Raw genomic sequence first — 11,425 nt, 5'->3', positions numbered from 1 at the left:
GCCCAATGTTCCAGGCTATAAATTCCACTATCCCCAGTTACTGGCCATGCTAGGTGGGGCTGACTGGAGTTAAGAGTCTAAAAACATCTGAAGGACCACATATTCTCTACCCCTTTACCACCTGCAGAAAAACCTTCCTGATCCTTTTATAGCCTTTGGGAGAAAGAATCATGCATTTCATCCTGTTAGCTTGGATGCCCCTGGCTCGAAGTGATATTTAACACAACATATACCCTTTCATCGCCTTAATGTGTTAGTATTCACTTCAATTTTGGTAATATAAAATTTGTACAGTTAAAAGGAAGAACAAGTTGCCCAACCTCTGCACCAAGTATGACGCTGATTGTGCACAAGACCTTCTTGCCTTGAGAGCTATTATAGCTAGGCACCCAAATGGGCAGACCTCTGGTTGTTCAACGGGGGTATGGGAGTACATATAGGCAGAAGACTGTTTAAACATAATGCAGCCTTAGTTCCTGTTCTCTTTTGGAATTATTAGGACTGTGTATGTCCCTACACTCCATCTCATAACTTTTTCGAACACTTAGTTTTTCAAAGGACTGACCTCCTGTATAATAGCAGTATGGGAACTACTCCCCAGTCAACATGATCACACCTACAGAGTGAAAGAGCATTATACTTGCCCTGCCTCGTGATTATTCTTTGTATAGGATGGAGTGACCACCCTCACAACTAGGTGGGCAAAGAAAACTTATTAAGACAGCTAGTCTTGCAGAAAGTGAGACTTTCTAAGGCTGTCACTGTAGACGGTGCTTTTGGTGCAAACCCAGACCCTTCATAATCCATACCCCAACCCCAACACTTGACTCGCCTCAGATTTAGAAGAGGCAATTGACACACTGGCGTAATGAGGAAATCCACTTCAAGACGTGACTCTAGCTGATCTTAAAAGGCAGCTAGACAAACTCATGAGGGACAGCCCTGCCTCCAAATTACTGAGTGGGAGCCAACAAGAAAGTTGTTGCCTTCATGCAGCCTCCTTGTGGACCACTCATAAGCATCTGATTATGCAAAATACAGTGCTGAACTAGAGACATTGGTGTAATTTAAGCAATTACTACTTGCATTCACAAAGCGCTTTCATAGAGGGGACTGTATAATAAGCTTTATTAAATATGACCAGGTACATTCAGTCTGTAGTGTTTGTGCTTTGTCATAGCTGGATGTGGTCAAGTCTGAGAACCAGAACAGGTAGTGCTTGAAAGAGGAGGGTTGGTTTCAAGTTTCTCCACCATTTTTGCCAGTGGATTTTTGCACAGAGGATATTATATGAAAACATTTTGCTATGAGAGAAGTGCATCTTCCATACGAACCCCCCTTGGGTTCAGGCTACTCCTGTTCCGTACAGTGACATTTAACTACAAATGTTGCCATCATGTTCAGTTGCTCACCGGCGGAGCTGGTGCAGGTAGTCTGCAGTTCCCATTCCACTTTTTTTCTTCCTGTAGTGGGAAGCAGTGTAGTGGCTGGTTTGATCAGCTGCATCTATCTCCTTATCGCTGTTGCTGCAGCCATCAACATCAGCACATGATGTGGTGCGGTCTTCAATCCTATAGGAGAACAAAGGCACCCATTAAGAAAGGGAGTAGTATGTTATCTCTTCTGGAGAAGTAAGCAATATGTACAGGCAATAAGAAGAGAATTGCCATGGTGTCTTTCTACAAGTAAAGGAGGAAAGAATTTACAGGTGTGGCTACTCTTGCACTTGAAAGTTCTCTTGCTAGTTTGTGAGAAGCACACTTGCCCTCCTTTTCCTCTAGATCAGCAGTAGCAAAACTGACGTGCCCAATTCTCAGCCCCAGCCATATGAGCAAAGATCAGAGATGATGAAAGCTATACAGTGGTACCTTGGATTACATACGCTTCAGGTTACAGACTCCGCTAACCCAGAAATAGTACCTTGGATTAAGAACTTTGCTTCAGGATGAGAACAGAAATCATGCGGCGGCAGCAGGAGACCCCATTAGCTAAAGTGGTGCTTCAGGTTAAGAACAGTTTCAGGTTAAGAACCAACCTCCAGAACGAATTAAGTACTTAACCCAAGGTACCACTGTAGTCTAGCAACATCTGGTTGGCCACAGGTTCCCAAACCCTGCTGATCTAGCTGTCTTTGTATCCTCCATGTTTAAAAAATTTAAAATTCTGTTCAAAGTGAGAATAAATTGTGTGAACTGTACAAATAATGCAAATGAATTACATTCACGTTTACTTACTCTGCATACCTAAATTCTGCTTTGAACTAGAGAAAGCTTTGCCCCTCTGGTTTCTGAAACTCCACATTACCCACATACTTTTGCATCTATATTTTCAGCTGTAACAGCTACAACTTGCATAAGCTGAAAGCTGAGGTTGGTAAGAGGCTAAACTCTGTACCTGTCAGCAGATTCTGTTTACATGCTATGCCTGAGTACAATACAAAGCACATTTGCTCCAGTTTTGAACACACTGCAATATAACCAATGAATACAGTTTTAAGCAAAGGATGCTCTAAGCCGTGGCTTTATTAAGAGCCCACTGTTGATGACATATGGCCATAACTATTTTACATTTGAACAACAGCATTAGGAGCAGGTAACACCAGTTGCTTAGGAAGAGCTCTGAGGCTGAGGCTGCATTCACACTATAAAATGGAATCATAGTACTTTAAATGTAAACAGTCATGCAAACTGCACTTTACTAAGGATGCTGAGAGTTCTAAGGAAGTCCCTGTGTCCCCCCCCCCCCCGAGCAGTTTAACAAGCAATCCCTTGTCACAGGGAACTCCTGAAAACTATAGTTCTGTAAAGGGAACAGGGACCTCTAACAACTCTCAGCATCCTTAAACTACAACTCCCAGAATTCTTTGGCAGAAGCCATGACTGTTTAAAGTAGTACCATAGGGCTTTATGGCGTGAATGTGACCTGACTTGAGGTACAGCAGCTGGTCAAAAGTATACAAACCAGCAATTTATAGAATACATCTGTAAAGGTGGGTAGGTAGGAAGTTACTGGTTTTAGGTAGATATCTACAGCTTACTCCAGGAGTTAAGAACCTGAAGTCCTCCAGATGTTGCTGAAGAAAACCCGTTATCTCTTATCACTGGTCATGCTAGCTAAGACAAATGGAAGTTAAGAGTCCAATGAGATTTGAAGGGCCATTGCTGGCCTACAACCTGCTGTTGCAGAAACAGCAGGGGAGAGGGGATCTTTGTGGCTTTATTGTTAGATGGTGAGTGCAAGAGCTGTAGAAGCAGGGTGGCATGAACATGGAGACCATACCGTAAGCGGCTGAAGTGTTGGAGCTCTAGGAGTCTGGTGGCACCACTCATTTCTGAAGGAGGTCTCAGGTGTGATCTCAGCCTCAGCTTTCTCTGCCTCCTTCGGAGCTGTTGCAAGGCGTGAGCAATGCACCGGCTCCCTGCACATTCCCAGACCAGCTGGGCTCTCTCCTCGGCTTGGGCATCCCCACTGCTGTGGAAGAGGCGGCGCAACTGCAACAGCCCCACCCCCTGAAAGATGTTGGCAGATGCTCTCTTGCGAGTGCAGGCTTTGGGGGTCTGATGCTGTGGCAAGTCACAGGCAATGGAGGCTGGGGTACCCATGATGCTAGGGTCCCTCCACTCTGTAGCTGAAGGTGGTTCTGTGAAAGAGAGAGGAAATAGGGTGAAACAGCAGAATGACTAATCCTGCCAGCCATTGCTATTCCCCTGCTGCCCTCAACTTCACCTATGCCTGCCTAGCTGGGAGCTGATGTGTAAGACACAACCTTTCCCCAGCCATGCCTCAAGGCATCCATCCTTTTTGCCAACCCAACTTATCTGCCACCACCTCCTACAGAAGGAATTGGGATTCCTATTCTGCAGCTGACTCCTGGCCCTTGGGGATGTGCAGGACATCAGAAAGAGAGCACCTCCATTTTCCTAAGCAAGCCTCTGAGCTCCCCCAACACCATCCAGATGGTGGTTTAATTCTCTGGCAGCAGAGTATTAAGCCAGGCCTCTGCTTGCTCAGTACAGGTGTGCTCAAGTTGGGAGGAGCTACATACCAGAAAACAGCTCCAGGCTAAAAGCCGGTTTGCATGCACAGAAATTCCACAGAAGCTGGGACGAGTGCCAGGGTGGGGCCATATGGGGCAACAGCTCACATTCTTGCACTGAAGCAGAAGGGCTGGCATTTGTCTTCTCCCAGCAGCCTCCCATGCCTTGATGTCTCTTATGGTAGAGAAAGCCTAGGGACAGTAGTTAATTCCCAAAGGGAGCCTGATGACCCACTTGCCCAAATATGAGCTACAAGTTAACTCTGGAAAGCTTAGACGATGCAAGCTAACCCAGCAGTGTCCACTTCTCACAGCTGGAGCCTCGCTTGCCAGCTCGCCAGATGATCCCAATGAATCATGGTGTTCAAGCCATGAGATGGGCACGCGGGAGCCGAAAAGACGAGCCAATACGTCAGTTCCCGGGAGCTAAGGGTGCACTTTTATATCGCTCCAAAAATGACATTATACATACACAGCATGCATATTTGTCCCTCAGCCCGGTTGCTGTGCAGGAACCGATATAATTTGGGACTGGATGGAAAGAGAGGGCTGATGTTGACTTGAACCACGGGGAGACGCAGAATTGAATCTCCATGCTCAGCATGGAGATAACTAACTGCGTGACAACGGGCCAGGGTCTCAGCCTATGCTACCTTACCGGGATGTTGGGAGGAGAACTCCCAAGAATGCATCTCTCAGCTCGTTTGCATTACAGTATTATTATCCCCAAATAATAATCCACGCGGAGCCCTGGGAGATCTAGGGCACGTTACACTGTCCATTTAACCTTCCCCAGAGTCGTTCTGAACTTCTTCGAGCAAAAGCATGATGTCAAGGGAACAAAAAGGAGCCCAGCAAAAAATTATTCTGGTTTGTGCTGCCCCGAGATACTGGCAAGGATTGTTCCCTCTCCACGTCCCGAGCGAGGAACCACGTCCCTTCCCCCACTCGGGGGAATCTGGCATTTTACAGCAACAGATCGAGGCCGATGCCCAGACCTGAGTGGATTCGGGCTCCTCGGACAGGTAAGTCACAGACCTGGCGGCTGCTGTCGTCCTTGAGGCCACGGGTCTCTCGAAGGCTCCTGGAGACCCGCCAGGGCGGGCGGTTCCCCTGCTCTCGCCTTGCCTCTCCCCAAGCCGATTCCCGTCATTCGCAGGCTCACGCGGCGAAGATTCCTTTGTCCATTGAAGAGCGCAGGCAACCTGCATCTCAGCCAATCGGCTTCATCTGCCTCTTAACTCCAAGGTTCTAAATCCGAACTCCGAAGATAACCAAGGCAGCCAATCGGGTGGGGAGGAGGCGGGGCTCCGCTGTTCCTGCTGGTAACGCGTGGCAGGCGGCGTTCTTGACGTCACTGGGAAGGGCGTTAGCCTGCAAGGAGAAAGAGAGGCGTTGCTTTTTCCTGCTGTGGTTGACTGACAGGGACGGCGGGGTGTGTTTGTGTGTTTTGTCCACAGGCACAGAGGCGTCTGCCTTTCCTTAGGCTGAACCTAATTCCAGCAAAGAGTTAATTGGCCCTCTGAGAAACCCGATCGTGCCATGTCACCGGCGTGTAGGCTTAATCTTTATCCTCTCCTCTCCCCAGCCCCACTTTATTTTCTGCTTGTTTTCCTTCAGTGGCTCGCGCCGAATTCTCTCTTTGCAAATAAAGGGTCAGGACGGAGTATCTGGTTCTGGCAGGGCAGGGAGTGGAGGTCCGCAGGGGAGCGAAGCACGATCGGCCTCCCTGACAGCAACCTGAAAAATAGGAATTGCTGCTGGAAAGGATCGCTAGCCTGACCCCGTAACGTCTGGCTTCTCAGACCACTTCGGCAACCTGCTCGCCTTTGCCTGTCTGGGCAATTACGGGCCTGTCTGGCAAGGCAGCAGGCGAGAAAGGGTTTGGAGCGTGCCCATGGGCGTAGCCAGGATTTTTGTTGGGGGGTGCGGGTGGGTAGAACCTAAGTTAGTTAGGTATTTTTATTGATGGGGGGGGGGAGAGCTGCTCCTCCCTGCCCCCCCCCCGGCTACGCCCTTCAACGTGCCTATTCCGCTCTACTGAGCCACGCAAAGTAGTCGCAGCCAGACACGTGCTAAGGGTCGACGTGGAGGGAAGGCGCGGGCTCCACAGCCAGCTCCTGCTGCGTGCCAGGAAGCCAGAACCCTCAGGCATGAATTTTTGCCGCCGTGTTCTCTGGGAAATATGTAGAAAGATGCCATGGGATTTGACTTGCCCTTTGATCCCCAAGAAGACGCACACTGAGATGTAATTTTGCAAACTTATCATAGAGAAAAAAGGGATCAGGGTTAAAGGGATGCCCTGTTTTCATTTGGACCTCTGCACCCCTTTCCAGGGACAGTCGCATCCACTCAGGATACAATGTCACATGGGAAAATTGCACAAGTGTGTATCTTGCTGCAGTTCCAAGCTGAAGAATGCGTCAGCACAAGCAAGAGCTTCCAAATGTGCAATAGTGGAAAAAGACATACTTAAATGAATTTTTAAAAAACAAATAACTAAGTGCAATGTAAACTTTTTTCTGGAGAATACCATGTGAGAAGTGGTGCCGTGAAACTTAAAATCCTGCACGTCACACAGAAATCATTGCCTGCAGCATCTTAATGAAAGTCAAGAGACCCACTAAGATCAAAATTAGAGTGATTTAAAGAATGGATCCTTTGTATGCGAGTTGACAACCTTCCTTTTGGAACATTCAACCCTTCTAGAGGACAAGCTGGTTTGAACCTGTTTAGGAGAGGTCTTGACTTACTGATTCATTCATGTACGACATATCTTGGTCACCTATTCATCCTGTCCTCTGGGCAGCTCACAGCAGTTTTAAAATAAAGCCAGGTCTCTAAAGACAAAGAGTGAAGTTTACAGGCACAGGCCTGTAAGTTGTTTCCAGATAAGGAAACAACTTATCCATTTAAAGCCTCCTAAGTTTTTTATTTTTATATTCACAAATTAAATCAGGAGTGTGGAAAGAAATACCACTGGTTTTTTCCTGGTCTCCTCTGCCTCTTTAGAACATAGAAAGAAAATTGACCTGAGTTCTGACATCCAAGATGAGAGCAGGCTGGAGTTTGTTTGCACCATCTAGTGGTGCTGGCCAGGACCTGGGCTACCAGGAGGGTCAATACAATGCAGAGTTTTGAGGCTGTGTACGTGCCATACACTTCAAGCACTTTACCCCCTTCTGAATCCTGGGAACTGTGGCTGAGAATGGGAAGTAAAGATCTTGAGAATTGTAGCTCTGTGAGGGGCAAACTATAGTTCCCAATCACCTTATTGTGGGGGAAAGGAAATGTGCTTTAAATGTATGGTGTGCTTTAAATGCATGATGCCTATGCAGCCAATGTGCCCAAACCCATCTCCTGCAAGGGAGAGGCAAAACTCTGTGCCTGCAGGGCCCACATGCTGAGGCAACCTTTCTGCTTAGGAAGAACTGTTGGCTGAAGCAGTACATAGTGTGTAGCTGAGGAAACTGTGATGCTAAATCAGCCAGCTTTACTGGGTGTTTTGAGAGCTCTCGGCTTGGGACTGCAGGGGCGTGAAGGAGAGAGGAGTGAGGAGTTAGCAGAAGGATGGAGAAAGAGAACCACCCAGAGAAGAGGAGGGGCAAGGGGGGAACAGGGAGGGACAGAGCCGGGAAGCTGAGAGGCCCCTGCACAGGAAAGTCCATTGAGCTGCAGATGTTTGGCAGCTGCAGACAGAGGAAGTGCCTGAGAGGGGGGTGAAGTTTGCTGGGCTCCAGAAGGCAGAACTGGACGGGACAGAAGTGCCTGGAGGCCACAGTCTTGCAGCATGGCTCTTCCACCACCTCCGTCCTCCCCTCCACCGCCTTGCCCGCAGTCGAGAGAGACTCTGAGTCTGAACAGGCCCTTCTTGAGAAGTCTGCTGGGAGTGCTGCGCATTGCCCAGCTGCTGACGGGGGCTGTCTGCTGGGTGACTTTAGCAGCGCACAAGTATGAAGGAGCCACCTACTTTGCGGTCTTTGCGGCGGTCCTGCTGTGGTTGCTCACCTTGGCGCTCTTTGGGCTCAGCCTGCTGGGCCGCTGGTCTCTGGTGCCGGTGCTGGGAACCCGCTGGCTTATGACGAACCTAATGCACGATCTGTTGCTTGGGGTTATTCTTTCTGCAGCTGCTGCAGGCATCCTGAGCCAGAAGGCACAGAGTTTCAGCTACTGCAACCTGCCAGACTACATATGGCCCTGCAGTTACAAAGCCTACCTGACTGCTGCCGTCTTTGCAGGTATCACTGCCTTCTTTTACCTAATTTCAGGACTCTACTGCCTGGTACGACATTTCCAGGGGCACAAGGATATCTGAGAGATGCAAGAAGGTAGGCTGATGGGCAGGGATGGACAGACCCTTCTTCAACCAGACGGACAAGCCTTGTACACATACAGTCCCCACAGACTGCTCCTTGTTCCAGATTCATCGTTGCCTTCCTGATGGAGAGAAAAAACTTCAATAGACTTTATTGGGAGAGGGGGAGTAATCCCCTATGTCCATGGTACTGATGGATGCTCTATACCCTTCATCAATGGATGGATGCATGCTTTCATGACCCAGAAGCTAGAAATGGTGTATCCTTCAGATTAAACGTGGGAGCCAGATTGTGGGTTTCCCCGTTTCTTTTCTTCCTTCCCTTGGCAGGTGGGTCTCTGTGGGTCTAGAAAGGTATGGCCTGGTCTATGATTCCAGAATATGTGGTTGACATAAGGTGCCCTGGAAGCCCTTGATCATTCAGTGTTATTCATAATCCTTATAGGAGCAGATTTAATTTAGTTTGTAGTGTTTGTCCGTATGTTTTTATGCCATATACATAAGATCTCATCCTCTCACATTTAATTAATGTTTAGTAATACTGAATATCCACCCTTTAGGGTGCTCTGTTGGTATATTATTAATATTATCCCATTTCAGAAGTTATATAAGCATAAGCTTAGAAACCACCCCCAAAAGCTTCCATTGCATTCTTTTCTTCCTCCATAGCATTCTGTTTTTAATCAGATATTTATAAATGATGGTTCTTAGTAACTTTTTATTTTAGATATGACCCTGATGTGGACATTGTGACATTTATAGCATAGCATAACTCCAGTAACCAGTTTTTACTTTTTAAAAATGGATGTGTTGAGGCTCATGTCTTTTGGATATTTGCACTCCCTAACCTGTATTTCCTAAATGTGGGGCATTGGCTTTGCTGATTAAAGCAAGAGGCACATTCTCTTTGCTTTTGCTCAGATGAAGTTTCTTTGTTCTTATTATTAGATATGTAAGCTAAATACTGACACCAACAATGGGATCCAGAGCTGAGCTCATGAGTCCATTTCTGAGGCCTAGCAATCCCTAGCTCAAATTACACACACTGTGCCCATAAATGTCACTCTTGTAACTTCCTGAATTAATTAATGCTTCAGTTCCTTGAAATCTTCTTGAGCCATTGCCTCATATTTGAGCAAGCCACCCCGCAAACCAACTGGTCATAAATAATAGGAGTTCTGCAACAGGTTATGTAGTGATGGAACAAAAGAGGCCAGAGAGCAGGGCCCTCTCACAGAAATTGGTCATCATCTGAGGCCAGGATTGGAATCCAGGTGGATCATAGATGTGAATCTACCCAGTGTGGCTCTATATAAGTTTGGGGCCAAACCTTGATATTTGGTATCTTTAGGAGGCAAGTACTTGGATATTACCATAGTTCTGTGATCTGCAAAGACTTCCTAAAGATACCCAAATTCAGGTTCCTGCTGAAGAAGACTAATAGTGTGTGTGTGAGAGAGAGCTACCAGATTCCAGACTGTTCTTAGCCCCTTTTATGGCAGGGTCTGTATCCTCCTGCTCCCATCATATTCCAGAGAAGGAGGCATATTTTATTCTGCATGAAACATCAAGATAAATCCTACCCTGGATGGGAGAAAGAATTGAAAGAGAACCCCAGGGTAAAAATTTGCAGACAGGCACTGCAGCTGAATGGTCGACCGTGGAGGAAATGTAATTACTGCAAAAGCTGGCTCTGGGCCAGAAAAGGGGAGGAAAATATTCCTATGGCAACTGTGAAGAGAAACAGTTACATCACATGGAAGACTTCTAACAGGGTCAGGGTGCAGAGTGCCCGAATTTCCCATGCTTAGCAGGGAAACAGGATCCAGTGCTGTCGGGTACTACTCCCGCATGTCTCATGACTTTACATGAAATATAAGAATGTGACAGCACTAACCATACAAACCTTGGAACTAGGATCAACCCCCAGTTGCTACCATGTAAACTGAAGGTTTCATCATGCTCACGGATTGTCACACATTGGATTTCACCACCACTGGATTTCTGTCTCTGAAATATAGAAGTGCCTTGGATAAGAGACCCCTGCACCCCTTTGACTTCTACTGTTTGTCTAATTGTGCTAAACTCCCAGAGCAGCTACCACAGCTATCTTTTGCTAAGATGCTACATCTAATGTGCCTATATATCCCTACCTTTTTTCAAATGGTAGGAATAGGATCATTCTTGTTGGAGCCTCTTTTCCCTGTGATAAATGGACCCTATTCCAGCAACACCAAATGAGGAAGCCCACTTCAACCATGCTTAAGAAATCATATCTCAGAGTGGACCGCTGGAGTTTCCAAAAAACCATTTGATTCCAAACTCTGAACATTCCTGACTTTCTTCCTTCTCTTCTACATGTAATAAAAACCTTGCTCCCCAGCTGTTTTCATCTTCATTATTGTACTTTGCCAAGGGTATTTACTGAACATTTATTTGCTTGCACAGAGATTACACAGAGGTTATACATTTCCAAATTTGTTTGTAGGGAGGTCACGACAATGAGCATCCTATCTGTTTTGGTTGCATGGAAATTATGTGTGGTATTCAATGAAGTTTTATGCGGAGTAGACCCATTGGAATTAATGGACCTACTTTTCCATGTTCATTATTTTTATTGGGTCTACTCTGAGTAAAACTTAAATAACACCCTATATGTCTTCTCATCAGTCATCATCTCACACTTTTTAATGCATTTTCCTGTTGCTTTCCCAGCCAAAGAAGTTTTGTTTTTTTAAAGTGAATTTGTTGTGCCAGGTCCCTTTAATTACACAAACTTAAATTTATGGTGTGTATTTTTCTCCAAAATAGTGAGACCAATGCTTTATCTAGCTCAGCATTCAATCTGACAAAAGTGGCTAATGAATACCATAGGGACATTCATAAACAAAGCATAACTGTGATATCCATCACCTATTTTATGGCTCCCTGCAGCATCAGAATAGAAAAGATCCCCTGTATCTTCCCCCTTTTCCTATTCTCTCTCTCTGGATTTGAAGGTTGTAGGTTTTTCTCCTGGGCCAGACCCTTTTTACTTCTCACTGCTGATCCTTGCTCACTCAACCTTACACCTA

The 11,425-nt window shown here is 46.5% G+C and overlaps 2 protein-coding genes across 2 annotated transcripts; one reads left to right on the top strand and one right to left on the bottom strand.

Moving 5' to 3' along the window:
* Positions 1 to 1,111: 1,111 nt before the first annotated feature.
* On the bottom strand, positions 1,112 to 5,300 carry AVPI1 (arginine vasopressin induced 1). The gene is made up of 3 exons (XM_083615297.1): positions 5,075 to 5,300; positions 3,280 to 3,640; positions 1,112 to 1,571 (listed from the first exon to the last, which is right to left on the bottom strand). The coding sequence occupies exons 1-3, from the start codon at positions 5,187 to 5,189 to the stop codon at positions 1,409 to 1,411; spliced, it is 639 nt and encodes a 212-aa protein (XP_083471423.1). The 5' UTR covers positions 5,190 to 5,300; the 3' UTR covers positions 1,112 to 1,408.
* Positions 5,301 to 6,124: 824 nt separating this feature from the next.
* Positions 6,125 to 10,733, top strand: MARVELD1 (MARVEL domain containing 1). Its single transcript, XM_083615301.1, has one exon. It carries the CDS (start codon positions 7,827 to 7,829, stop codon positions 8,349 to 8,351), a length of 525 nt encoding a protein of 174 aa, XP_083471427.1. The 5' UTR covers positions 6,125 to 7,826; the 3' UTR covers positions 8,352 to 10,733.
* The last annotated feature ends 692 nt before the right edge of the window (positions 10,734 to 11,425 follow it).

Source organism: Podarcis filfolensis (assembly GCF_964270895.1).
Source record: "Podarcis filfolensis genome assembly, chromosome: 5".
Lineage (NCBI taxonomy): Eukaryota > Metazoa > Chordata > Lepidosauria > Squamata > Lacertidae > Podarcis > Podarcis filfolensis.
This window is presented reverse-complemented; position numbering and strand designations above follow the sequence as displayed.